Genomic DNA, 24,168 nt, shown 5'->3' on the forward strand with positions numbered 1-24,168 from the left:
AAATGGTCAGAAAGCTATTTTGCTATAGGAGTGTACCATACCTTACCGTACCCTACTGTACCGATATAGCACAAGGTACCAAGATTGTGGATCTTGGTTTAAACCCATGTCATGCCACATTGGATTGGGTGAGAGTGAGGTTCAAGTATACTTGCAGCTTTGGTTTGAAGTCCGGATATGTCAACCTTACCTTAATATTTTATTAATTAAGATAGCTGGTAAGTATCCATTGATAAGCAATATACATTGGCAATGATTGGTCAGTGATCCTTGGTCATAGCCTTAGCAGACTTTTAAAGGTTGAATAACCGTTGGTATGCCTCTCGATAGCAAGGTCTAATTCATGCTAAAAGAGTTTTGCAGCCTAATTTTAAAGCTTTTAAAGGACACTACATTAAGCTCTTCTATTCTTTTTAGAGAATTTCTCAGACAACTAATTGATTAACTTTACATGATGCGTACAACTAATGTAGCACCACTTGGAACATTTGATTGTTTTATTTTCAGAAAAGTTGTCTAAACCTTTCACCCAATGGAAGCCATTTCACCTAATCCTTTTGGTTGATCACCAGTCATACAGTGGAGATAGCTTTCAAGGCACCTGCCGACCACTGATCAGTTTGTCCATCTACTTGCGCATGGCAAGAAGAAATCTCATCTGCAATCGAGTCTGCTACGAACGTAAAAAGTTTTTTCCAAAATTACTTGCGAACACTTAAAATCGATAATGACATTCCTTGAAGCTCAAATACATTGTCAAGAAACACCTATTGCTAACTCTGCAGCAATATAAGGATGTGATAGTGGCATTAAGTGGGTATTTATGTTTACTAAGGCGATCAACCACAACAAATATAACATTATTTTCCATGAGAAGTAGGCAACCCTTCAAATTTCCTTTTCATATTGCTCTGTAACTGTTTTTTTTTTTTTAATGCATTTGGTGGAAGGAATCCTTTCCCCTATTTTATTGAGAAAGAATAAAGAATACAGAGTTGGGAGGAGTTAACAATGAAGTAGTGAAATTTACAAGAAGGGAGTCTGCATAGCTCGATCTTTTTGGTAAGATCTAGGCGTTTAATCATCCTTTTTCCTCACCAAAGATTTGACCACAAGCAAAAATTTGGCAGAGCCTTCTGAAGCATATATTTGATTGATCCCATCTTTTTAAGAAAAACTCTTAAATTATTCTCTAACAATACTTGCCAACATATCGTTATACAAACTAAATCCAAGCTCTTCATAAAGACTTTTATGGGAAGAAAAAAAAAAAAAGACCTCTATAGAATTTTCTTTCTTCACCAAAAGCCCACATGCTAGGATTTTAGGTTAGAATTTCGGCGAGCTCTTAGAAGATGTGGGCTAGGAAAGTCAACAGGCCCGATTCTTGCATGAATATCCAAATATTCCTATTATTAGAAAGCAAATATTTTTTTTTGTCTAAATACTTTCTATACTACATATTTATATTAAATTCTGTTTATTAATGAAAATTATTTTCTAAAATATCAAAGTTAATCTTGATATGTTATGGTGTATAGACTTTATATATTAATATTTTTAAGTCATATATTAATATTAAATAATCATATTATGATATTATCTTATCTTAATAAACCATTTTACTATATTAATATGTGTGCGTATCACATCATAACACACCATCTGTTTTGTATAATGATATTATACCATAATATTAATATTAAAATTTAATTTTATTATATTAATATTTATATAATATACTATAATATTTTTATGTAATATTATTATAGAAGTACAAAATATTATAAAATTATATTACGATGCAATATTATAATATACAGGATTACCATATTATAAATACAATACTGTAACATAATTAATATAATATAGAGTAATACAATATAATATTTTTTGTACTACTAAAATCATTATGTTATTTTATGCTAGTAGTGCTATATATAATATATTAATTTGTTATACTATAACAATTATATAATATAAGAGATAATATAAATTAATTTTTTTTGGTAAACTGGCCGCTCACATTAATCTCGCGGGAGCATTGCCAATAGAGTCACAAGTCAAAATACTCCATAATGGTGGATGAACAGGTACACAATGAGTCTACAAAATCTTTTCAGAGTAATGAGCAGCAAATGAGGGGACCCAATCAGTAACTCTATTCGCCTTTCAGAACATATAGCCAACCTGAAACACAGCACACTCCTGTAATAACCGTTTGACATCCTCTAGAAGTAGATGTTTGAAGACTTCCGGCCTCTCCCGTAGAATCTATTCTACCATCTTTAGTGAGTCTCCCTCCAGGATGGTGCACCGGGCCTACAAAACTTGCCTCGCATAGGAGACACCCTCCCATACTGTCTTGAGCTCCGCTCTTAGAACAGATGACTCGAAGGTGCGTCGCCTACCTGCCACAATCAGTATGGATAATGGATATATAAGCTTAATGTGCGACCAAACAATGAGCATAAAATGGCTCGATTGGATGTAACTTGAAAATTAATTTTCAAAGAAAAAAAGATGTTATTTAAAAGTGTAAAATTAATATGGGATAGTTTGATTGGGCCTAGCCTGTTTCAAATTTACATAGCAATTTGTACCCTTAAGGTATTATTTTATATTCTGTTTCCTTTAACATCAGGTGACAGTTTGATATCGCATCATTGAATATGTCTAGCTTTTTTTATTTTTCTTTGCGGAAGGGGAGCATGCACCTGGCTCTACCGTACGGTGGCGCATCCATCAATCAGGACAGACGGACGGTCCTTGATCGGCATACGGACTCCCATAAACCTTTGCTCTCTCTCGCGCAGGCGCTTCTCGCCCCATTTGCGGAACGGCGGCGATACGACCTGCGATTCGATTCGTCGATCCAGCTTCTCCTTCGACGCTCGACAAGGTTAGCTCTTCCAAACCCTAGCATCATCCTTTTTCTTCTCTCTGAAATTGTTGGTTTTGATGCGAGTTAAGAGCTACGGATTGGTTGCTAGGGTTTTGTGATCGTTGATTTGTATGAGTGAGAGTCTTTTAACATCAGGAGGAATCCAAATTTTCGGTGTTCTTTTTCTTGATTGTTTTTTCCACGATATCTCGGGATTAGCTTTTTTGAGAAGATCGTGGCCGATTAGACTCGTTCATTTCTAGTTCTCTCCTCCCTCAATTTTATTGCTTGATTTGGATGCTAGGTTTTTCAGTTCAAGCTTTATCGATGCCAAATATATCACGCTCTAATCAATAGAACGGTGTGATTTCGATTGCTACGGGGTTATTTCTTTTTTCTTTGTTTTAACGAAGTTTTTCCTGTTGGCGGTAGGCTATCTTCTGAATTAAAAGGTGCCATATGGTCACTCCCTTTTGAGATGCTAAACTTCCTCAGCTCTGTGATTCTATGGAATGCATTTTCATTGGTTATCTTGTGCACTGTTTAGAGTTGGATTTAGTAAACCCCACTTCCAATTTCTCGAGCATAACCTCAATCTCTTTTTAGTTCTTTTTATATTGTTATTCTTCCCCAAACCAAGGCAATACATGTTCTTCCCCAAACCAAGTAAAAAAAGATTGCATTTTTTTATGAAATGGCTGATTATAACACTGCTGTTGCTCTTGTCTAGGGTTTCTGGAGGTTTTAGCGTTATATCTACTGTGTGGGATTGATGGCGGAACACTTGGCTTCGATCTTTGGTACTGAGAAGGATAGGGTCAACTGCCCGTTCTACTTCAAGATTGGGGCATGCCGCCATGGCGACAGATGCTCCCGTCTCCACAACCGCCCGACAATATCCCCAACCCTTCTCCTGTCCAACATGTATCAGCGTCCTGACATGATAACCCCAGGAATTGATGCCCAGGGCCAGCAAATAGAACCCCAAAAGATCCAGGAACACTTTGAGGACTTTTATGAGGATATTTTTGAGGAGCTCAGCAAGTTTGGTGAGATTGAGTGCCTAAATGTCTGTGATAACCTTGCTGACCACATGATCGGGAATGTCTACGTCCAGTTCAGAGAAGAAGAACAAGCGGCTGCAGCTGTTAAGGCCCTTCAAGGCCGGTTCTACTCAGGCCGCCCGATAATTGTGGACTTCTCCCCAGTGACTGACTTTCGGGAAGCCACTTGCCGGCAGTTTGAGGAGAACAGCTGCAACCGTGGTGGGTATTGCAATTTTATGCATGTGAAGCAGATCGGTAAGGAGTTGAGGAGGAAGCTATTTGGGCAGTCTCGGAGGTCTCGTAGGAGCAGGAGCCGTAGTCAAAGTCCTAGCCAATACTTTCGGAGGGACTATCGTGATAGAGACTACCGTGACCGTGGGGATTACTATGGGAGTGGGCGGAGGAGTGGAGACAGGCATGGGAAGTATGAGAACAATGGGGGAAGGCGGCGACATGGGAGCCCCAGGCGGACAAGGAGCCCAGTGAGAGAAGGAAGTGAGGAACGGAGGGCTAGGATCGAGCAGTGGAATCGGGAAAGAGAGGAGAGGCATGCATGATTCAGGTTGAATTTCTTGCAGTATCTTGTTTACCATTTCTATTTATAGGTGACCTAGGCGAGGAGTTATGTTTGGCCTTCTGCTTTTATTGTGAAAACACTTTGTGGTCCAGACATTTTAATTGCACTCCTTGAACCTTAAAAATGGTCTCTCTAATCTTGATGTTTGAATGAGAACCTGGATCTTGTGTATTCGATTAAATTTCTGTTTGGTTTGCCATGATCTGCTGAATTATTATTCATCTACATGTACCAGGTGTAGTATCTAACCAATTTTTCTGCTATATCTTCATGAATTTGTTAGGCGTGTTGTGAGATGCTTCTGTGAATTTTTGATTCTGTTTATTTCTTTTAATGTATTGATTTGTTTTTTTAGTCAATGACAGTTAATGGGGAAAATGGCATATGTCAGATAATTGTAGTTCTGAATCAATTATTAACAATTGTTTGATCCTGTTGTTGAATGTCAAACAACCGAAATTCAAGCAGGAAAAGAGTGATACTGGTTTTCCTCTTCTACAGTCTGAACGTATGTATAAAGAGCCATGTGTAGTTTGAAGCCAAAAGATTTCACTGTGCTGGCAAGTTTGATGAGCATCACATAGATGAGTAGATTGTCTGACATTTATACTATCAATTTGGTAGTACATAATTCCAAAGTTTTAGCGATACCAATTTTATTCCTTCTTCCAAATTTCTTACATTAGCAGTTGGGTATCTATTAAAGTACCTGTACAGCAGCCCAACAAAAAGGTTTTGGTTAGTTTTATATAATATTCAAATTTCCTTGGGTTGGTCATTTGGCACATGTCAAACATGTGATGCATTCAAAAAAAATATTATAAATTGGCTGAACAGTAGGGGGTGGATTATGAGTCTAAATGTTTTCTGATACTGTTATAATTCATGCATACATATATAAGGCACTAGGCAGGTATTATGGGCCAGAATAGGTTGTTCATGACTTAATGTGGGAGTTATTAGGCTTACTGTTTGCAGAAGTCTGAAGAGAACTTATGAAATCTTGGGTTGTTAAACGATCTATATTGAGGTTCAAAAGGCTGCATATTTGTGAGGATCAGATTGGAGGATGATTTGTTTCGAGATGTTGCATGCTGTTTTTTTGAGGGTAAAACAAGATGTTATATACTTAGTTGAGCTTTTCGTCCTTTTAATGCCAGACGGTTTTTGTTGGAGGTGCGATGATTGATTCACTAGGCATTTGTTTCATGTGATAAGCTTTATAATCTCACATAATATAATTGCATCAGAAGTTTAAAGTACAATTTTGAACAACTGGATTCAGAGATAGAAGGGTAAACACGTTAAATATCAACTGCCATCTTCAGAAGATAGGCGTAATGCTTTGGTATGGGATGTTTTTAGCCTTTTGTTGGATTTTGCCCACATCTAAGTTTGTACATTCTCAGACTGTTTGGTGGTGCTATAGAATCTTCTTTATATAGCAGCCTTTTTTTTTCTTTGGAGTTCTTAGCTGTGTTATTACAAAGTTTAAACAATTTCTGGATTGGTCTGTTGAAGCCACCTGCAAAGAATTTAGGAAAAAAAGGTCAGTGCCAAGAGTATATACTGATGGAACTAACACAAAGATTAAAGTTCTAGAATGATCTAACTCAACTGGTGTCACTTAAGAGTTAAGGAACTTTGCAAAACAAACTTATTCTGTTGCACTTTGAGAAGTTCAAACTTCAAACTAAGCTATTTATTTCAAGAATTGGACTATGTAAAAGTTAAAGTGATGGAAATTTATATAACGCAAGGATATGCTAGGAGGTAGCTATACAGAATTATGAGTTTCTAAAAGAAATTTGATGTGGATTTGCTAGCACCTCATGCAGGGTTTTCTGAATAAGTTAACCCCTAGTAAATGGGTTAACTTACTCCTAGCCCTCTTTGGTGAATTAATCCACCATATAGGGTGGAGTGGAGTAGTTTATTGGGCTTTTTGTATGTTTATTCTTATACATATCTGAAACTACCTGAATATCCTCGTAATTTTAATATTTGCATGTGTATCTTTATAAGTTAAATATTTTTGCATGTGCACCCTTATAAGTTGCTTGTTGAATAAGTTAACCCATTGTAAATGGGTTAACCTAATCGTAGCCCTCTTTAGTTTGATAAATGACTCTGCTATATAGGGTGGAGTATAGTAGTTTATTGGGCTTTTTGCATATATATCCTTATAGATATCTGAAATTTGGCAAACATCCTCGTAAACTTGCTATTCATATATATGCCCTCATAAATAAATATTTTTGCATATACACCTCATAAAAATCTGAAATTGCATGTATACCTTTGCAAATTTACTACTTGCATGTAGCTCTATGTAATTTTCGAAATACTCATTTTACCCTCAAAACAAATAGGCCCTTTCCAAGCATATGTCATGTTAAAGCGCAATAAATGGAGTTAAGGGGTCTATGTCTATTTAATCATCCTTTAACCTGCAACAAAACACAATCTTACTACAGGAGGTAGAATTTTGTTGATTGGCGACAAAACATTTTATGATTTAAGGAGGCTAAACAAATACAGAAAACAACATTAGAAAACAATGGCTTTTCTTAATAGCCCAATGTTGTTACAGGAGGCTTCTAGAGCAATGACAAGAGGACCAGATGTAAGTTGTGTCCATGATCTACGGGAACTTTGCTATAATCTCATATGACCATAGAAGCTTGCAGGGATTTTAGGTTTTATTTTGGGAGTATTGGAAAGTTGCCGATATATGGTTTTTTTTTTAATGACTCGGAAAGTATCGTCATTTCCGACTCTAATGGTGAGGGCTTCAAGAGGCCAAACTATTAGGACACCCAACCCAGCGGATAGAAGGATCTTGTAGGAGCATGTGCTTATGGACTGACATTGTCATAAAGGTAAAAGTTAGGCAGTCATCTCTCAGGTTCATAGAGAAGTAGCCACAAACCCAATTACAGTCATTCACTTTGTTTAAGGGAAGTTGGCACAAATAGATGAGCTCAGGCAAAACAACAGATCATTAATTCTTTGATCCGATGTACCACCCTAGTTTCAAACACTAGCTTGGATATATTGAGGTGTATGCAGTTCTCTCATGGGCATTCAAGTTTCGTGTGTCTTCCATGCTTTCCTGTTTTAAGTTAAATTTTAGTGAGCTTGACAACAGGAAGTAGAGGGCTAGATCAAAAGCATGTGTGGATGCTAAATGCGGTGGAAGACAACGGAGGAAGAAGGCTGCTTTCTAGCATAATGATCTTATCTGAGCTCCAAAATGAGCATGATCATTACGCTGCATGTCTCAAGGTAAGTTGTATATTAAATGGCAGAGTATGTAAACTCATTTTATTTGTCATATTGGTTGTCAAGAATGATATAGTAGTGGCTCTGAGCTGGATAAAATTTGTTTAGAGGATCATATAAGTCAGTGTATGATCAATTTTTTTATCAAACAGTGATGCACATATTATGGTCGGGAGTAGTGTTGGACCTGATTGGATAAGAGCAGCACTGCAAACTAGTTTGTACTTTAGTTCAAGTAGCTTGAAATGAAAATGGAAGTGTAATATGATTAAAGGTGAACTGGGGTACAGGGATCTCGGCCGTCGTGGAAGGTCACTGATACAAAGATGGATGGAGATCTTAGTTTATTGAGGGCGAGAAATGAATCCAAGACCAAAACAGTAGGATGCGAGATCTCGCAAGTCTCAGCTGATATTATAGAAATTAAGATTCTCTGAGATCTTGATTATTATAATTAGCACATATTACTTCTGTATTTAGCAATTGATTTGAATAATTAATAAACAAAAGATTATTTCAAATTCCTAAGAGGTAGATTAGGAAATATCAGCCAATATTTTGATATCATCTCAGCCTATATATCGAGCTGCATTTTTTTATATCGGCTAATATAAATATAGTCGAGATGTGATATATTGGTACATTCTGGTAACACTTGCAATGATCAGCTCTTGTTTGCTTTGTTTACTGCTTTTCTGTAATTCAACAGAATCCCCTGTCGACTCCTGCTAACGAGGGTAAGGCTAATTGGTGGAATCTCTCCCTTGTTGCTTCTTCGATCCTCGGCTTTGGAGCTTTGTTCTTCCTAGCCTTTGAAAATTGTCCATTCTTTCTGGATCTTCTTTCACCTCCACTGCAGGTAGTAGATAATGACATCTTACATTTGGTTATATATGCTTAGAGGTATTACATTTGCTCATAGAGGTGTTGGTTGCAGACAAACTCTTTCCATTTCAACCGGTTTAAGACTTCATTAACTATTAGTTTTTCCAATTAGTTTACATATGATTTAGCAAATATCCTGCAAGGAGTGCCTTGTTTTTGTTTCTTGTTTGTTTCCTTGCTGGGCGAATCAATTTTGGCCTCTGCATGTCTTGGGGTTCTGTAGATTCCATTGATTGGATTCCTGAATTTTTTTCTTCTAGTGGGGATGGTGCGTGGCTGCATGGGCTTGGAGAGCTGATTGTTTTTAGTACAAGGAGATGCTGAAGTTTAGGTTGTAGGACAGAAATTTTTTTTTCCGTTCTTTTTTTGTTCCATTCTTTTTTTCTTTCCATTTTATCTCTGGGAAGGTGACTAGGAGATGAAATCTTCATTATACTGGCCTTTTTTTTTGGTTTAAAAATGAGGAGATAAACCCAAAAGTTATATTAGGATTTTAGTAGGCTTGATAGGTGACATGGACTGGTCATCCTACAAGCAAAAGGAATGCCCTAAGGGGTTAGCAATACATGATTTGCAACCCATTTTTGTATATGCTTGAAATATTAGATTTTTTTTTTTTTGTGTGTTGAAATGGATGATTCATACAGATCTAGTATGGATACATTCAAAAAGATCAGAAAACAAGTAGTCCTAGAGTGCTTTAGACAACTCCCCTTTTTCAACCCACAAGGTGCTTTCGGAGTGACTGGCCATATATGAAACTACCTAATCCGCGGCCGTTTGCCTCTTTGAAAATATACTTGGCCTGGAAGGTCACACCACCCCTCGTCATAGCCTGAATGTCCCGAAGCAAGGAATGGCCTCAAATATTATATGTTTTTAAAAAATAGTTTTTTAAAAAAATTCTTGGAATAAAATATATCTTTAAGTTCTTGGGTTTTTTTTTTTGACATTTTTGATTCCAAAATCATGATTTCTTAGAATTTTTAATTCAAAATTTTGAATTGAGATCTCTCCGAAATATATTTATCTCTATCATCATCTCTACCGCGTTAGAAATGAAAAATTTGGATTCTTTAAGATTCTACTCATCACCTTTTTTCCAAATGGCAAAACCATTCTTTATATAAATTTGGAAGATTCTGCTCATTCCTCCCTTCCCTTCTTCATGTTCCTCTAATAACAACCTATTTTATTTGCAAGTTCTTAATGGAAAAGTTTCTATGAATTCCTTATTTATGTGGTACCAACAATCACTTATTTTATAAGTGATGCTTTATATAATGTTTCCAGCATAGGAAGTTTGAACAAGTTGTGGGCTAAAATCAGGCTGTACTTGAACCATGATATCTTTGGGGTGTAACACTTGCATGTTATGTGGCTCTCCTATATTTTTTTTTGATGAGTAAGCATAACACGTATGGCTGAAAGCATCATAATTGTCTTTTCACAGTTTTATTTATGTCTTGATACTCATCTCTTTTTTTCTCTCTTTTTCGCTTTCATAACCTAACTATGGTCCTAACCAAACTTCCCTACCTACCCATCCCAACCACCATCTCCAATATCTGAGACGATCATGATAAGACCGATATATATATATATATAATCTACAATAATGTTATATTCATCTTATAGTTATTTTTGTGCTAATATTCTCCTATTTTATATATTTCATTTCATTTCATTTCATTTGCTAGTATTGCTTCTATATTTTGATTTTTTTATTAGTTGTTATATTTAACTTTTTTTAGTTTCCATCATGTTTCTTTTTTCATGTTTTGGGTTTATATTTGTTTTAGTTTATATGTTTCTATTTTATTTTTTTGTATCGGTAAATTTATAGTTAACTATATTCAAATTTCACATTACTTTGATATTATTTTCTAACTTATATTTTTTCTTATTTTTATTTCATATTTCCTTTTTCTTTTCAAACTTAGAGTTGTGCATTCGGCCTATTTTTTTATTTTTAGTTAATATTTGATTTATTCTTTTTGTCGGATGTGCATTTATGTTTATTTATTGGAACATGTTAAAGATGAAAGTATTTTAGACTTGTATAGAGAGCGTAGATGTATTGAGATTGTACTTAATGCATCTTTGTAAATTCTTTATAATATTTTCAATACCAAAGAAGAGCGGAGAAAATATATGTATGGGCTCCATATCGGAACAAAATATTGATTTATTGAGGTCAGTAAATATCTAGTCACATTGGTTCATTTGTGTAACATATGGTAGAGACAAGCCTAGTTCTAACCTTTTGCATGCAAGAGGAATTATGTACTACCATAATCCTCCATCTAATTAAAAAATGTTTTCTCTATTAACCAATAGGGATGCATTAAATAACAAATAATTTGATCAAAGCCTACCTAAAAAAAATCATCAAATTAAAGCTATCTTAATACCCAAGCAACAACCAAGGTGAGTACTTTACATCTATTTCGTAGATTTGGACTCGACATGCAATAGATTTAACCAAATCCAACAACACATAACATTTCCAAATTTGGCATATCAAACTTAGATCTGGTCCATATCTGGACTAACTCACTGTATCAAGATACTAAACCACAAGCAAGTGGAGATCCTGAATCTATTAAACCAAAAAAATTCAGATGCTTTATATCCATACCAAGCTTGACCTAGTAGTCCAAATTCAAGCCCTGCCCCCTCCGCGGGCCACCAGACCCCGGATCCGAAAGCAGTCAAGTATATTCCAACGACAAACCTCTACATAAAACCCCATAAAAATCCTATGCATACACACAATCGACCGCCCAAAAGTGAAGCTGTGGGTTCGGTGTGCCACGTGGATAGAAGATCATGCATCCGCATAGAAATTAATATACAGATAACTATAATCCGTACTCCGTATATACCGCTTAGTGCTTGTTTTGTAAATATAAAAACGTGGTGGGGTTTTATGTAAATTTAGGGCAAAAGGTTTCGCGTTCGTTGTAAATATCGCCCCCGGTTTAAATACCGCTCTTTCCGAGGGGCGGAGAAGACGCAGGGACGAAAGAGAGAAGCGAAGAGAGAAGGCGAGAGAAGGCGATGGATTCGGACTATGGCGTTCCCCGAGAGCTATCGGATCTCCAGAAGCAAAGGGCTCTCTACCAGCCGGAGCTCCCTCCTTGCCTTCAGGTCCCTCCTCTTACCTGAAGGGTTTGGTTTTTTCGCCTCCATTGGGCTTCTCCGCTTCCATCTGCGATCTTTTTCTTCTCCTCCTTCTTTTTCCCGTTTTGAATTGATGGGTTTTCGCTTTGTTTCGAGGGTTTTTACTCTGTTGATCGGCTGTTAGATCGGGCCGGGGTTTGTGGTTGTATGGACAGTGGGACTGGGATGCAGGCATTGCCTCATGGAAAGATCGGATCTCTATGACGGTTTCTTGTGTTTATTTTTTCGGTTGTTTTGATGATTTAATCTGTTTTCTCGTGCCCCATCTCGTGCTGGAAATTGGATCTGATGTTAGTGCTTCGGCCTTCGACATTTTTAAAGATTATATTTTTCTTGGTTTACTGTGTTTTGTTTTATTCTAGCAGTCAGTTAATCGTACAGCGCCATGTTAGATATTGTAGATCGGCGGATTGCGCGGTTTAATAAGACGGGGAACGGGTGTCCTTTTTGAGTACTATTCTTGGGGATGGAGCGAATCTACTAGCATGCTTTGACCTTTTTGTTGTGCGTGTGTTCGGTTTGGGTGCATTCTTTCCCTTTTTCCCATGACTTTGATGTAAATTCTGGAACCAAGCTATAATTTTGACGAAGCTTTGACTCCTTTTGAACTGTAAGAGACAAATTTTGACTCTATATGCTGTATGCTCGATGGTTTCGTCTTCTTCCCCTATCATGCTTGGTTGGACAAGTTGCTTTTAATTTTGACTGGATTCTGGTCATGCTTCTATGGCGTGAGTAAGGTCTTAGTCTTGGAAGAAATATGGGATGGGTTCCAAGCCAGCACATATCACGCATCTGTCTCCAATCTCATTAACATAGAAATTGTATTTACTCTCGTAAAGGTTTGACTGAAAGGTCTCTGGAGCCTTTTGTTTTTCGGTATGATCAAAGTCTTAGATTGTCTGTGTCCGCCGGTAAATAAACCTTTGTTGTGCCCTAGCTCTGGTAAATCAATATTTTCATTATGCCTAGTTAATAATGATTTATATTTTATTTAATTTATTGCATCTTGTGTCATGCTGCTTTAGCAGTAGTAAAATTGATCTTACTTGATCAGTTCTCCGAGTGGCGGGTCTGTACTTTTTCTTATTTTTTCCCCTCTTCACCTAAAACAGGGCACCACAGTGAGGGTAGAGTTTGGGGATGCAACAACAGCTGGAGATCCAGCTAGTGCGCATGTGATCGGTCAAAACTTTCCCCACACATATGGGCAACCTTTGGCTCATTTTCTGAGGGCGACAGCCAAAGTTCCTGATGCACAGATCATAACAGAGCATCCAGCTATCAGGTTTATACTCAATTGCTGTTTCTCTTTTGCTTCCTAATAAATTTTGAGCTCGTGATTCAGCAAACGTAAGGAATTTTTCTTGTCTTATTTGAGCGAATCCTTGAAAATTTTGGTTTCAAGGATCTAAATAAGAGTTACATGCTAAGTAAATCTGGCACCCTCTTGAAAGGGGGAAATGAGCAAATTTATCATTGCAATAGTCTATTCTATTACTCAAGTGCTAGACTATCTCATGTGGCTTGCACTTTTACTCTTCTGGTATCTTATTCTGAAGAGGTTGTTACTTAGCATGCATCTCCACGATTTTTGAAACAAATTATATGATATTGTGGTCCTACATGTGACTGTCTGAATCATCTTACTGAAAACCATGTCAAAAATGTAATTAGCCTTCTTTTTTTTTCACCTTTGTAATATACATGCTGAATGCACTTGTGGGCATGCTGATCCATGTAGATAGTGTGACTAAGCACTTCTCATGCATGTATGCCAATGAGAATGCTTTTATGTCTCATTCTTTTTGGAACGGTTCATCATTCTTGGCATGGCTACTGTAAGATTGGTAACTTTAATGACTCTCTGAGGTGGTATAGATTGGAAAGTTTTTTTGATGCTTAATATTCCTAAAATGTCGCACATTTCCTGTCATAAACTCACGTTTATGCAGGTATTGCCGAAGCTGAGTCCTGCTGTCAATTGACTGTTCTAAAGATTGGACAGATTGTTTCCCTTAGTTTATTCTATCAACCTGATACCCTCAGCGAATATCAAACTTTTTCCCCGAAATTATTTGTTAGTTGGCATGTTATTTCCATATAGTATACATTTTATTTTCTGGTATGTACAACATCATGCTTCCTTGGGAAGATTGATCATTTGATCATCATTTTATGCTTATGACACATTAGCTTATTTCCAGCAGAACTTAAGATTTGTATTTTCAAATATCTTATTGCAGGGTGGGTGTTGTATTTTCTGGGAGACAATCACCAGGAGGGCATAATGTTATTTGGGGGCTTTACGATGCTATCAAGGCTCACAATCCCAACAGTACATTGCTTGGATTTGTTGGTAAGCATCTGTCTTATGATGCATTTTTATGGCCAAGTTTACACACAGCAATTTTGTGTTCATTATTTTTTGTTCTTTTTTATGAATTAGCAAAATTCAGTTAGCATTCTAAGATCACTAATGTTCTTTATCTTCTTCTTCTTGTTATTTATGCTCCTACATTTTCTTTGGTTGCTAAGAAAGTGGCAGTAAAGAAACTTTGAGGAGAATCTTCTTTTCCATTGTCTAGCAATGGAAAAAATAGTTTTTCTAGGTTTTGTAGGTTCAACTGAAGAAGAGAATTCTTTTCTTTTCTTCCCATGAAATACTTTTGTTTTCTTTTGTCTTTCTTGGCAATCAAATAATGCCTAAATGATAATAAATTTGAGAGAATAATAACACAAGGAAAATATATCAAGATTACCACATCTTGACCACTTTCTTTATTGCTTTCTTTGCAATTTTTCAGTCCAACCAAATTGGAGAAACTTTTGGTTTTCAATTCATCTCTTTTTCTTTTGGTGTACTTCTCCCCTCTTTCCTTTTCCCGGCCACCAGACATAATCTATCTAACCTCTTTTTTGAATTACTTTTTATTGGATCATCTTTCTTTCTCTAGTTTTGTATCTGGCACTATTACCCCTACTGTCAGTCTCTTTTGATCTTATACTTAGTATCTTTTGCAATCTTCATCCTTTAAATAAGACAAGATGGTATAAGTTGATCAGTGAGTTACAAATTGGTTTCGGAGGGATGTCCAAGCTCTTCTAAAATGTTGTTGGCTTTTGTATGGTCCTGTGACTTGACATGGTGCATCACTCTGGTGTTGTGGGTTGAAGACTGTTGTCTGCTGATCATATATTAGAAAAGAGGAAGCATTGTTATTAATCATGTGATGCTACGCTAGCATTCATCTTTTATTCATAACAGTGTGGAAGCAGACCCAGCTAGCTGCTATGATTTGGTTTTCAGCTTATTGCTTTCTACGAAGAGCTCTTCTGTCCCAAATAAGTAGTGATGGGTAATAGATGAAAGGATGTCAAGAAATACTGATATTTTTGCTTTTCTCAGATTGCAGAAGGCCCTTTGATTTGCCTTTGGTCCATTTCAGGACTTCAACTTAAATTTCCTGTCTGGACTTTTACTTCTGATATTGCCCCATCCACACATTTGAGTGCAAGAAGACATGCATGCCCTGATTCCATATCACTTAAGTTTCTCTTGAAAACATGGGCTGCACTTTACTCCCTCTTCTCTAAGGATTGGTGTATCAGGCAAGTTGGGAATCAGTTAACAAGCTCACCCTTCCCAAGCCAAACATCCCTTTGATATCTAATCCTAGTGCAATAAATTGTCGAACTTTTCATTGGTAAGAGTATGCTCAATTAAGATGAAAGATTATGGAGTTCAGATTATAACCTGGTTGATTGGCAATAGTGATTGCAACTTCCATGAATTGGTTACGTTGCCAAATAAGAAAGAGAAGTCATCAGTGCCTCAAAGCTGCTCACTGAAGTGGATCTGCTGTCATGACCAACCCATCTCTTTGTAATTGCTTATTGCATTTCTTGCTCCTCTGCCTATCTTGTTCCATCATTACCCATCAATATCACCTAATAATTTAGCTATTTTCATTTTGGGTCAATAAAGCTATGTCAATGGTTTCTTTTTTTGCAGGTGGACCTGCAGAAGAAAAAATCATGTTATTTCTAATAAAATCGTCATAATATATTGAGTTATTTTTTTCCCTCCATCTTCCTCCTTTCTCTCTCCCTCTTTCTCTGTACCATTGTGATAAAATTCCTTGTTATCTAATTCTTTACTACATAAGAGTTCATTTCTTGTTCTCTAAAATCCTTCTTTATCCTTAATGCATGAATATATCTAATTAAGGTACTTGTGACATGGATTTTTTCTTCACTGTATAACCGCGGTAGCTGCCCTTGATTAATATTTTTTGATGTTGATTATGCTCTTATTTGGACATGGATTCTATTTTTCTATTCTCCCCCACCCCCTCTTTTAAAGAATGACTTCTGTATATGGTTATCACAAGGTTTGTTGAACCGTGTTGTACTAGCTAGTTCAGGGTGGACCGAATCAAACTTGTCAGTTACTAGCATGGTTTGGTTCGAAACACACACACACACACATGTATATATGTACATACGTATGTATGTTTGTATATATGTATGTATCAAGGTTCGCCGTCTCGGTATCGGATTCCGTACCGGTGCCACATTAGCAATAGTGTCAGTATGGTACGGTACGACATACCATATATGTATATATTGTAAATTTCGAATTGACATTGGCAAATAATTTGCTGACTTCATTCAGAAGAAAGTCAACAAATCATTTGTTGATTTCAATTTGAAATTTAGAAAAAAAAGGCATCCCCTATTTCAAAATGAAACATATGCAATCCTCTGCTGATGAGGGCTTTCGAGGCTTCGCTCTCTCCTCTTTCTCCCTTCCTCTTCAGCATGGATTTATACGTGCTGAGCTGGTTGTTGGCTGGTACCCCTTCCAATACCGGTTTAGCAAATCTTGGTCTATCACCCGCAGATTCCTTATTTCAGTTTGCTTTGTTTTTTGTGAGATGATTCTAGTGGTTCTATTCTTGTGATGAAATCATTTTATATTTTTTGCCAATGCCTCTTGTCTTTGTTACAGGCGGTACTGAAGGTTTATTTGCACAGAAAACTTTGAAAATAACAGATGATATCCTTTCCACATATAAAAACCAAGGTTTGTTATAGCTTGTCTTCATTGCTTTTATTTATTCTTGTATTAATGCAAATTATCTTCCTAATTTCTGTGCATATGCTTTCTGCTTCTAAAGGTGGTTATGATTTGCTTGGCCGGACAAAAGATCAAATTAGAACAACCGAACAAGTCAATGCCGCAATGACTGCATGCCAGGCACTGAAGTTGGATGGTCTTGTCATCATCGGAGGTGTGTCTCATAGTATGCTTACTAATTATGCTATCAGACTTCTGTATAACTTAATATGCATTTCCCTATGTTTCTTAAGGAGTTACGTCCAATACGGATGCTGCACAGCTTGCAGAGACTTTTGCTGAGTCAAAATGTCCAACAAAGGTATTTGACATGTGGTTTTGGCATTATTCTAGGGAATGAGTCAATTGTCAACTTAACTTTTTCTTGCATGCATTTAAATTTTATAGGCTATTTTATTTTGACGTTAGATAATAGCTCTATAGAGAATCATGCATGCATTTTCCTTCCAGGAAATGTTGGTTTTTGATTCTTCAGGTGCCCTTTGGTTTAAACTGGATAAGTTCAAGAGCTAAGTTTAAGAATACGTGACAGGTAGTAGGTGTTCCTGTAACTTTGAATGGGGATCTTAAGAATCAGTTTGTGGAGACAAATGTTGGATTTGATACAATATGCAAGGTATGTTTCGTAACATCAAATGCTGTAATCTTATAGATGTGTTGAGGTAATTATGAATACATTCTGTTGTCAACAGAACCTTGGTTTCTGATTTTATTTTCTTAGTTTTCATCTGGGTAACTCACTCCAACTTCTTCCTTATTACTTTTGGACATTGTACCTACCTTGTTATATGTGGCAATCATGTATTATGCATGTAAAATCAGTGTAACATAACATTTTAATGTTTCATCACCAGGAACTTGGCATTCAAATTTTCTAATAAATTTGAGGAGGAAGTCCTAACAATCATGATTTTTTTAGCAATAAAATATGGACTTTAAAATGACCATAGTTTTTAAACTGTGCAATGTCATAGTGAGGCTTGTTTATGTGCATTCTCTTTGCAGGTTAATTCACAGCTCATCAGCAATGTCTGCACAGATGCCCTCTCAGCTGAAAAGGTAATGCATAGTTCATTTCATGTGGATGAAATAACTCTGTAAGGCTTTACTCGTCAAACTAGCTTCAGCAACTTGGTTAGACCAAATGAATTTATCATTCTTCAAGAGTCCAATAGTGTTGGCAAAAAGGAGTATTTTTTTATAATGGTTGACTTGGGCTACAACGCAAATGTTGAAGCTACCTGTTTTCCATGTTCCTGCAATCAACCATATTCTAATATTTAGTCCTGTTTCAGTCAGTAGTAGATTTTATCACCAGATATCTTTTTTGTTTGCTAAGCAAGCCGTTTGTTGTTATTTTTTCTTGCTCAAACTTCAGCCTCAATCTTCTGGTGAACAAATGGTTTGCATTTTCTTTTGCAGTATTATTATTTTATTCGGCTTATGGGTCGCAAGGCATCTCATGTGGCCTTGGAATGTACTCTTCAGTCACATCCAAATATGGTTAGACTTCACATTTGATTTCACTTGGTTTTCCTTTTTTTTCGTGACATTTTATCTATTTGATAATATCTGTTTTGTCAACTGATTTATAATAACTTCAATCTCTCAGGTTATCCTAGGCGAGGAGGTTGCTGCGTCAAAACTCACTATTTTTGACATTACAAAACAGATCTGTGATGCAGTACAAGCCAGAGCAGAGAAAGGTTAGAAGTTGTTGGCTTGGGCTCATTAATGTTTAGTTTGTCGACTTCTGATATACTTTTTGTTTCTTGTGTAGACAAGTCTCATGGTGTAATTCTTATACCTGAGGGGCTTGTAGAAAGCATACCAGAACTGTATGCCTTGCTCCAGGTACTTGGCCTATAAAAAAAGCGACTTAATGATTTATTTCCATGTTTTTTGGATGAAAATTGAAAGCAACAGTTATATTCTCATTGTTTTTCTGGCTTTACTGTGGCTTTACATATTTACTAAACTGTTATATCTGGTTTAGGAAATCCATGGTCTCCATCTTCAGGGTGTGTCTGCTGAGAATATTTCTTCACAACTTTCACCGTGGGCATCTGCACTGTTTGAATTTTTGCCAGCATTTTTAAGGAGACAGGTTATTTTTGTTATTTTTTATTGGTGGCTATAAAAATTAAAAAAGGGGCCTAGTGCTTGAGGCTCCTACTATTGTGGGGTTGGGGGGAGAGGTTGTTTCTGTGTTTCGAATTTGTGACACCTAGATTACAGCAGAGCAATCTTACTGTTGCGCCAAGGCTTACCATTTATGGTGGCTATAAACATATTTGTAAATTCGTATTCGTTACTTGCTGCTCGATTTGCTTGAGACATTTGTGATACTGGTAACATTTTCTATCTATACTGCAGCTGCTTCTCCATCCAGAATCTGATGACTCTGCACAGTTATCCCAGGTAAAATTTGGTGCAACAACTCAAAAGGATGGAATTTTTTTAGAAAAGCATTATTCTCATTATTATTTTCTGAAGTTACCTTTATTTCTTTGTATTTAGATTGAGACAGAGAAACTTCTAGCTCAGTTGGTGGAGAAAGAAATGAACAAGCGGCTGGTGAGTTTAAATCACATTTTATATGATGATGACACCTAAAATCACCTATTCACTAGAACTTCAGATAGAATTTCTTAAAGTTGTTGCATTTCTTAAAGTTTCTTTATCTGTTGCTTATATATGTATTGCAAATTTGCAATATTGTTTAATGGACTGATAGCTTGTTGCTCTTTCCATTTATGTCTTGTATGCTATATCAGTCACTGCTGGGTCATTCCTAAAATGTTCTAGTGCAGTAAATGTTTTATTTTACTATCTTCACAGAAAGAAGGCACATATAAAGGAAAGAAATTTAATGCCATCTGCCACTTTTTTGGCTACCAAGCTCGGGGATCCTTACCTTCTAAATTTGACTGTGACTATGCTTATGTGAGTTCCTATAAGGAGTCGCTTTCTTCTTTTGCTTTGTTAGTTTTGCTATGACCAATGAGTTTATTTGTGAAACTGTATCTGCTTAGGTTCTTGGGCATGTCTGCTATCATATACTAGCAGCTGGTTTGAATGGTTACATGGCTACTATTACAAATCTGAAAAATCCTGTGAATAAATGGAAGTGTGGTGCTGCTCCAATTACGGTGAATCTCCATCCTCTTTGTTTTTCTAATTAATGTTTTTTTCTCAATATCCTGTTTGAACACTTGGATCCAACAGTCTGATCAAAATAAGCCACAGGTAACAATTTGTTTTGATTATTTCTAGGCAATGATGACTGTGAAGCGATGGTCACGTGGTCCTGCAGCCTCCATGATTGGAAAACCTGCTGTTCATCCTGCCACTGTAGACTTGAAAGGAAAAGCATTCGAGTATGTTATTGTTACAGCATTTTACTGATATGGCAGTTGCTATCTCCTATTATATGTTCTGAATCAGTTGCCTTTCCAAGCGGTTATCTGAGCATGGCTTGACATACTGGCTTTGTCGATGGAACCACAGTTCCTTTTTTTTTGAAGGAAATGAACCATTTTCTAAGCCTTCAGTTGTTTCCTTTTAATATAATATTCTTTGAGCTGCATGCGTTTTTTCCTTTTCCCAGCAACTGCAAGTCTACCCAGTCCATTTTTGGTATGCAATCATGAAGGATCCTTAGAAAATTTATTTGGTAGTCTTCTCGTAAGAGATAAGTTCAGTTTATTTAGAGTTGGAAAATTTTTCTTGATATGCTTGGATGAGAAACATAAGATTCAAGTGGCCTGGTTTCTAACTTATCATTTTATAATATTGGTTGCGTGCGTTTTCACTTGTGCCTAATGTTTAAATCTGGGTTCCAGGTTGTTGAGACACAATGCTTCCAGCTTTTTGATGGATGACATATACAGAAACCTTGGACCTCTTCAGTTTGATGGACCTGGTGCTGATGCTAAGGCCATTACATTATGTGTTGAAGATCAAGATTACATGGGCCGGATTAAATTGCTTCAGGAATATCTGGATAAGGTTCTCATATTTCGTTGTTCTATGATATGATAATGATCTTCCTGTTCTCCCATTTTAACTGTATCTTCTAGAATGATACAGGATATGTTATTGTTGTAAATTGATGTTTGGTTTGTATCTTAGCTGATGATTTAATTATCCATTCACAGAAATATTTTTTTTAAAGTTATTTTTTCCCATCCAAGTGTAGGAACTATCCCTGGAGGACGTGGCACCTACTCTGGAACTTCATCCCATCCCCCCCCCCCCCCCCCCCCCCCCCCCCCCCCCAACAATCCTCCTCGTTTATCTTTTTTCCCTATTTTAAGGCTTCTATTATGTTCTGAACTATTCTAAATTATTAGCCTGCAATTATGACAACACTATCATTTATAGTTTTTTTTTATAAAAAAAAATCTCTGCAGTGTCCCTTTCCTATGTTGCCACAACCAAATATGTTGCTCCTGTAATAAATCTGGGATACCTTGTGCGATAAATTTTGTTTAAGGTTCCTAGAAACTCAAACTTCTCAAATTTATCCATAAACTGCTTTTCTTGTGTTGCACCCGATTCAATCTGCTATGATTTTTGCCTTGTCTCTTTGGTCCTAATTTTCTGCCGCAATATATACCTCTCCTATCACTTGGTTAACTTATAGGCCATTCGGATGCTACACCAGTAAACTAACATTCATGTCAGTGGATATCCCCTTTGTGAGCTGAATCATAATGCCTGCTTGCTGACATGCTGCTTATCTCCTAGTCCCCATCAAAACACCGCAAACCTGCTCTGGAACTGCCCTTAAACAAAATAACAAATTACAAGATCTTGTTTATGTCCTGCAGTGTTAGTTTATAAGCTAAGCCTCAGCCCTTTGCTTGGTTATCATTATAACAGCAGTTCTACTGTATTCCTTGCTGCAAATATAGATCTAACTCTTGCACTCCTATATTTTGTTTTGACAGGTGAAAAGCATTGTGAAGCCTGGTTGTTCACAGGATGTCCTGAAAGCAGCTTTGAGCTCTATGGCTTCTGTGACGGACGTGTTGTCTGTGATGGCTTCTCCCACATTTAGCAGCCAGCCACCTCAGTTGCACAACTAACCATCTTCAATAGTGTACCCATTAGCAATGTCTATGCTCCATTTATTTGGTTTTCTTGTTCCTCCGTCTGTCTTTTTCTACTGTCGAGTGTTTGCAGGAGGTAAGAACTTTCACATGATTATCTGTCTCTTTCGGTTGGCATGCATTTTTGGTGATGGTTAGTGACTACCACACGTTCATTGCTGTACTTTGAAATTGAGAATAATACGATTCTGTTTTATGACAAAGTTCTTTCCTACATCAAATAATGATGATTTTAGCTATTTCTGAAATGTTGAGGACTTCTATGTGGGATATGTTTATAAACTGGAAGAAAACAGCAATATACAGAGGAAAGGGGATTACCGTAATTGCGAATTTTTGGTGTTGAACTTCTGCATGCCTGGAAACCTGATAGGTTGGGTATTATTTGGAGGAAGCCTGCCTGGAAACCCCTGGTAAGGGGAAAAACTGGGAGAACTAATACTGTCCGAGTAATTTGGCTCACCTTGTCGGGTTCTTTCCACTCGGCTGGAGATTTCTTTTGAGGGGCTGGACATTTAGCCGAGGGACCTTCACCTGAACCTTTCCGAGAACTGCGATATGGTTTTCAGATCTATCAGGTGCTGTGGTGTTGCATGAGCAGAAAAGTTGAAAGAGTTTGTTTGAAATTGGACTTGCGATGGAAGCTTGATGCCATCTACTGTGGGCCTGTTGTGGACCACTGGATTTCCACAGTCAGGAACCCTTTGAGAAGGTAACAATATCTTCTGGACCCCTTAAATTCCTTTTTGGGCATCCTGCAGCCTAGTTGCCAAATTGTTGATGATTGTCTTTAAATTTGCTCGTATTGGAGTTTTGATGGTTGCTCTGGATGCAAATGAGCCAGTCCAGCGACAAAATTTATATTATTTGGATGTATTATTATTTGTGAATATGTTATAAAGCTCAGCAGAGCCTGGTACATTTGTGTTCTCATTTTCCTTGATGCCATTGCTGTCCAGATATATTTCTCAGGGGCTCTTTGGATCTTTAGCCAGCTTATTGACATGATATTTCTTGTAGAAGTATAAAGTCAAAAGGATGAAATTTGAGCTGTCTCGAGTTTTTTTAAATAATTTTTTAAAAAATTTTCAGGGGAACTCAAAGAGCTCAAAATGAAAGTTGCATTGCAGGTGCCAATTCATTAGTTTGTCTCTTCTTACCCCTTCTTAACTTGGTGGGTCCCTCCCATTTGCATGAGAGAGAATACCCTCCAAAACCATCATTTATTGTTATAACATTACCAACAGACAATTGTTTTCTCCTTCACTCGGACCAGACACTAGAGGAGTAGAGCATTGGAAAATATAGCAGCTGTTATTATTATTGGAGATAATGGATGATAATATGAAATAATGGTATTATTTGGATGCCATTTTCATAATTAAGTATCATTTTCAAACTTGGGCAGAGCTTTGAATTGAAAAAAAATAGAACTGCAGCTCGAGTAAATTACAAGCATCCTTTGTATATCTAATTACCTATATAAAACATGCAAGGCCGGAAAGGTCAACTAGATCTCACTTTACAGGGGTTCAATGATTAAGTCTGATCTTTTTGATGATTGTGGTGCATAAGATCGAGTCAATTTGTCCATACACTTTTATTTAATTGGTGATAGCCATGATAACTAAAGATATTCAATTTTTCTATAACAAAAATAAATTTGTTTTAGTAACATTTTTTCATCATTTTGGAAGTTCTAGATATAAGAGAGTTGAACTCTGCACTAAATATTAAATATTTAATAAAATACTTAATGGTTTAAAGTCAGTAGTGGATCATTTAAATCAAAGTCCAAACTGTTGAACGAGATAAATACCATGAGAAATGCCTAGAAAGAAATTCTTATGTGTTGAGTGTCCCTAACCTAAGCATTAAATGGATGGAAAAAAAAGGTTTAAATAGTATGATGCTATATATTTCTATGATCCAGACATAAAAAATCTAATGAGTTCAAATTTATCCATGTTTGAAGATATTTAAATCATGACTCTTAACCTACCAAAAAATAAAATATTTAAAATCATGGTCGGTAGGGAAGTAGG

At 36.6% G+C, this 24,168-nt stretch overlaps 2 protein-coding genes across 2 annotated transcripts; both read left to right on the plus strand.

Annotated features, from left to right (window-relative positions):
- Nucleotides 1–2,752: 2,752 nt before the first annotated feature.
- LOC103711712 (splicing factor U2af small subunit B-like) lies at nt 2,753–4,688 on the plus strand. Its single transcript, XM_008797966.5, has 2 exons — nt 2,753–2,902; nt 3,615–4,688. Exon 2 carries the CDS (start codon nt 3,657–3,659, stop codon nt 4,485–4,487), a length of 831 nt encoding a protein of 276 aa, XP_008796188.1. The 5' UTR covers nt 2,753–2,902; nt 3,615–3,656; the 3' UTR covers nt 4,488–4,688.
- A 6,935-nt stretch (nt 4,689–11,623) lies between these two features.
- LOC103711718 (pyrophosphate--fructose 6-phosphate 1-phosphotransferase subunit alpha) lies at nt 11,624–22,326 on the plus strand. Its single transcript, XM_008797978.5, has 19 exons — nt 11,624–11,830; nt 12,979–13,151; nt 14,110–14,222; nt 16,878–16,952; nt 17,047–17,160; nt 17,240–17,307; nt 17,539–17,622; nt 18,012–18,065; nt 18,429–18,509; nt 18,619–18,712; nt 18,787–18,860; nt 19,003–19,113; nt 19,383–19,427; nt 19,527–19,583; nt 19,848–19,952; nt 20,042–20,158; nt 20,283–20,386; nt 20,852–21,017; nt 21,962–22,326. Exons 1-19 carry the CDS (start codon nt 11,741–11,743, stop codon nt 22,097–22,099), a joined length of 1,863 nt encoding a protein of 620 aa, XP_008796200.1. The 5' UTR covers nt 11,624–11,740; the 3' UTR covers nt 22,100–22,326.
- The last annotated feature ends 1,842 nt before the right edge of the window (nt 22,327–24,168 follow it).

The sequence above is a fragment of the Phoenix dactylifera genome, chromosome 11, assembly GCF_051530095.1.
Source record: "Phoenix dactylifera cultivar Ajwa chromosome 11, Ajwa_hap1_PhDact_Kaust_v1.1, whole genome shotgun sequence".
Taxonomy (NCBI): Eukaryota; Viridiplantae; Streptophyta; class Magnoliopsida; order Arecales; family Arecaceae; genus Phoenix; species Phoenix dactylifera.

Bases quoted from the DNA above. Each gene is read 5' to 3' on its own strand.
- LOC103711712 (XM_008797966.5), top strand. From the start codon at position 3,657: ATGGCGGAACACTTGGCTTCGATCTTTGGTACTGAGAAGGATAGGGTC.
- LOC103711718 (XM_008797978.5), top strand. From the start codon at position 11,741: ATGGATTCGGACTATGGCGTTCCCCGAGAGCTATCGGATCTCCAGAAG. The intron at 19,114-19,382 runs GTTATTTTTGTT...TCTATACTGCAG, and splicing joins CAGCATTTTTAAGGAGACAG to CTGCTTCTCCATCCAGAATC. The intron at 20,387-20,851 runs GTATGTTATTGT...TCTGGGTTCCAG, and splicing joins TTGAAAGGAAAAGCATTCGA to GTTGTTGAGACACAATGCTT.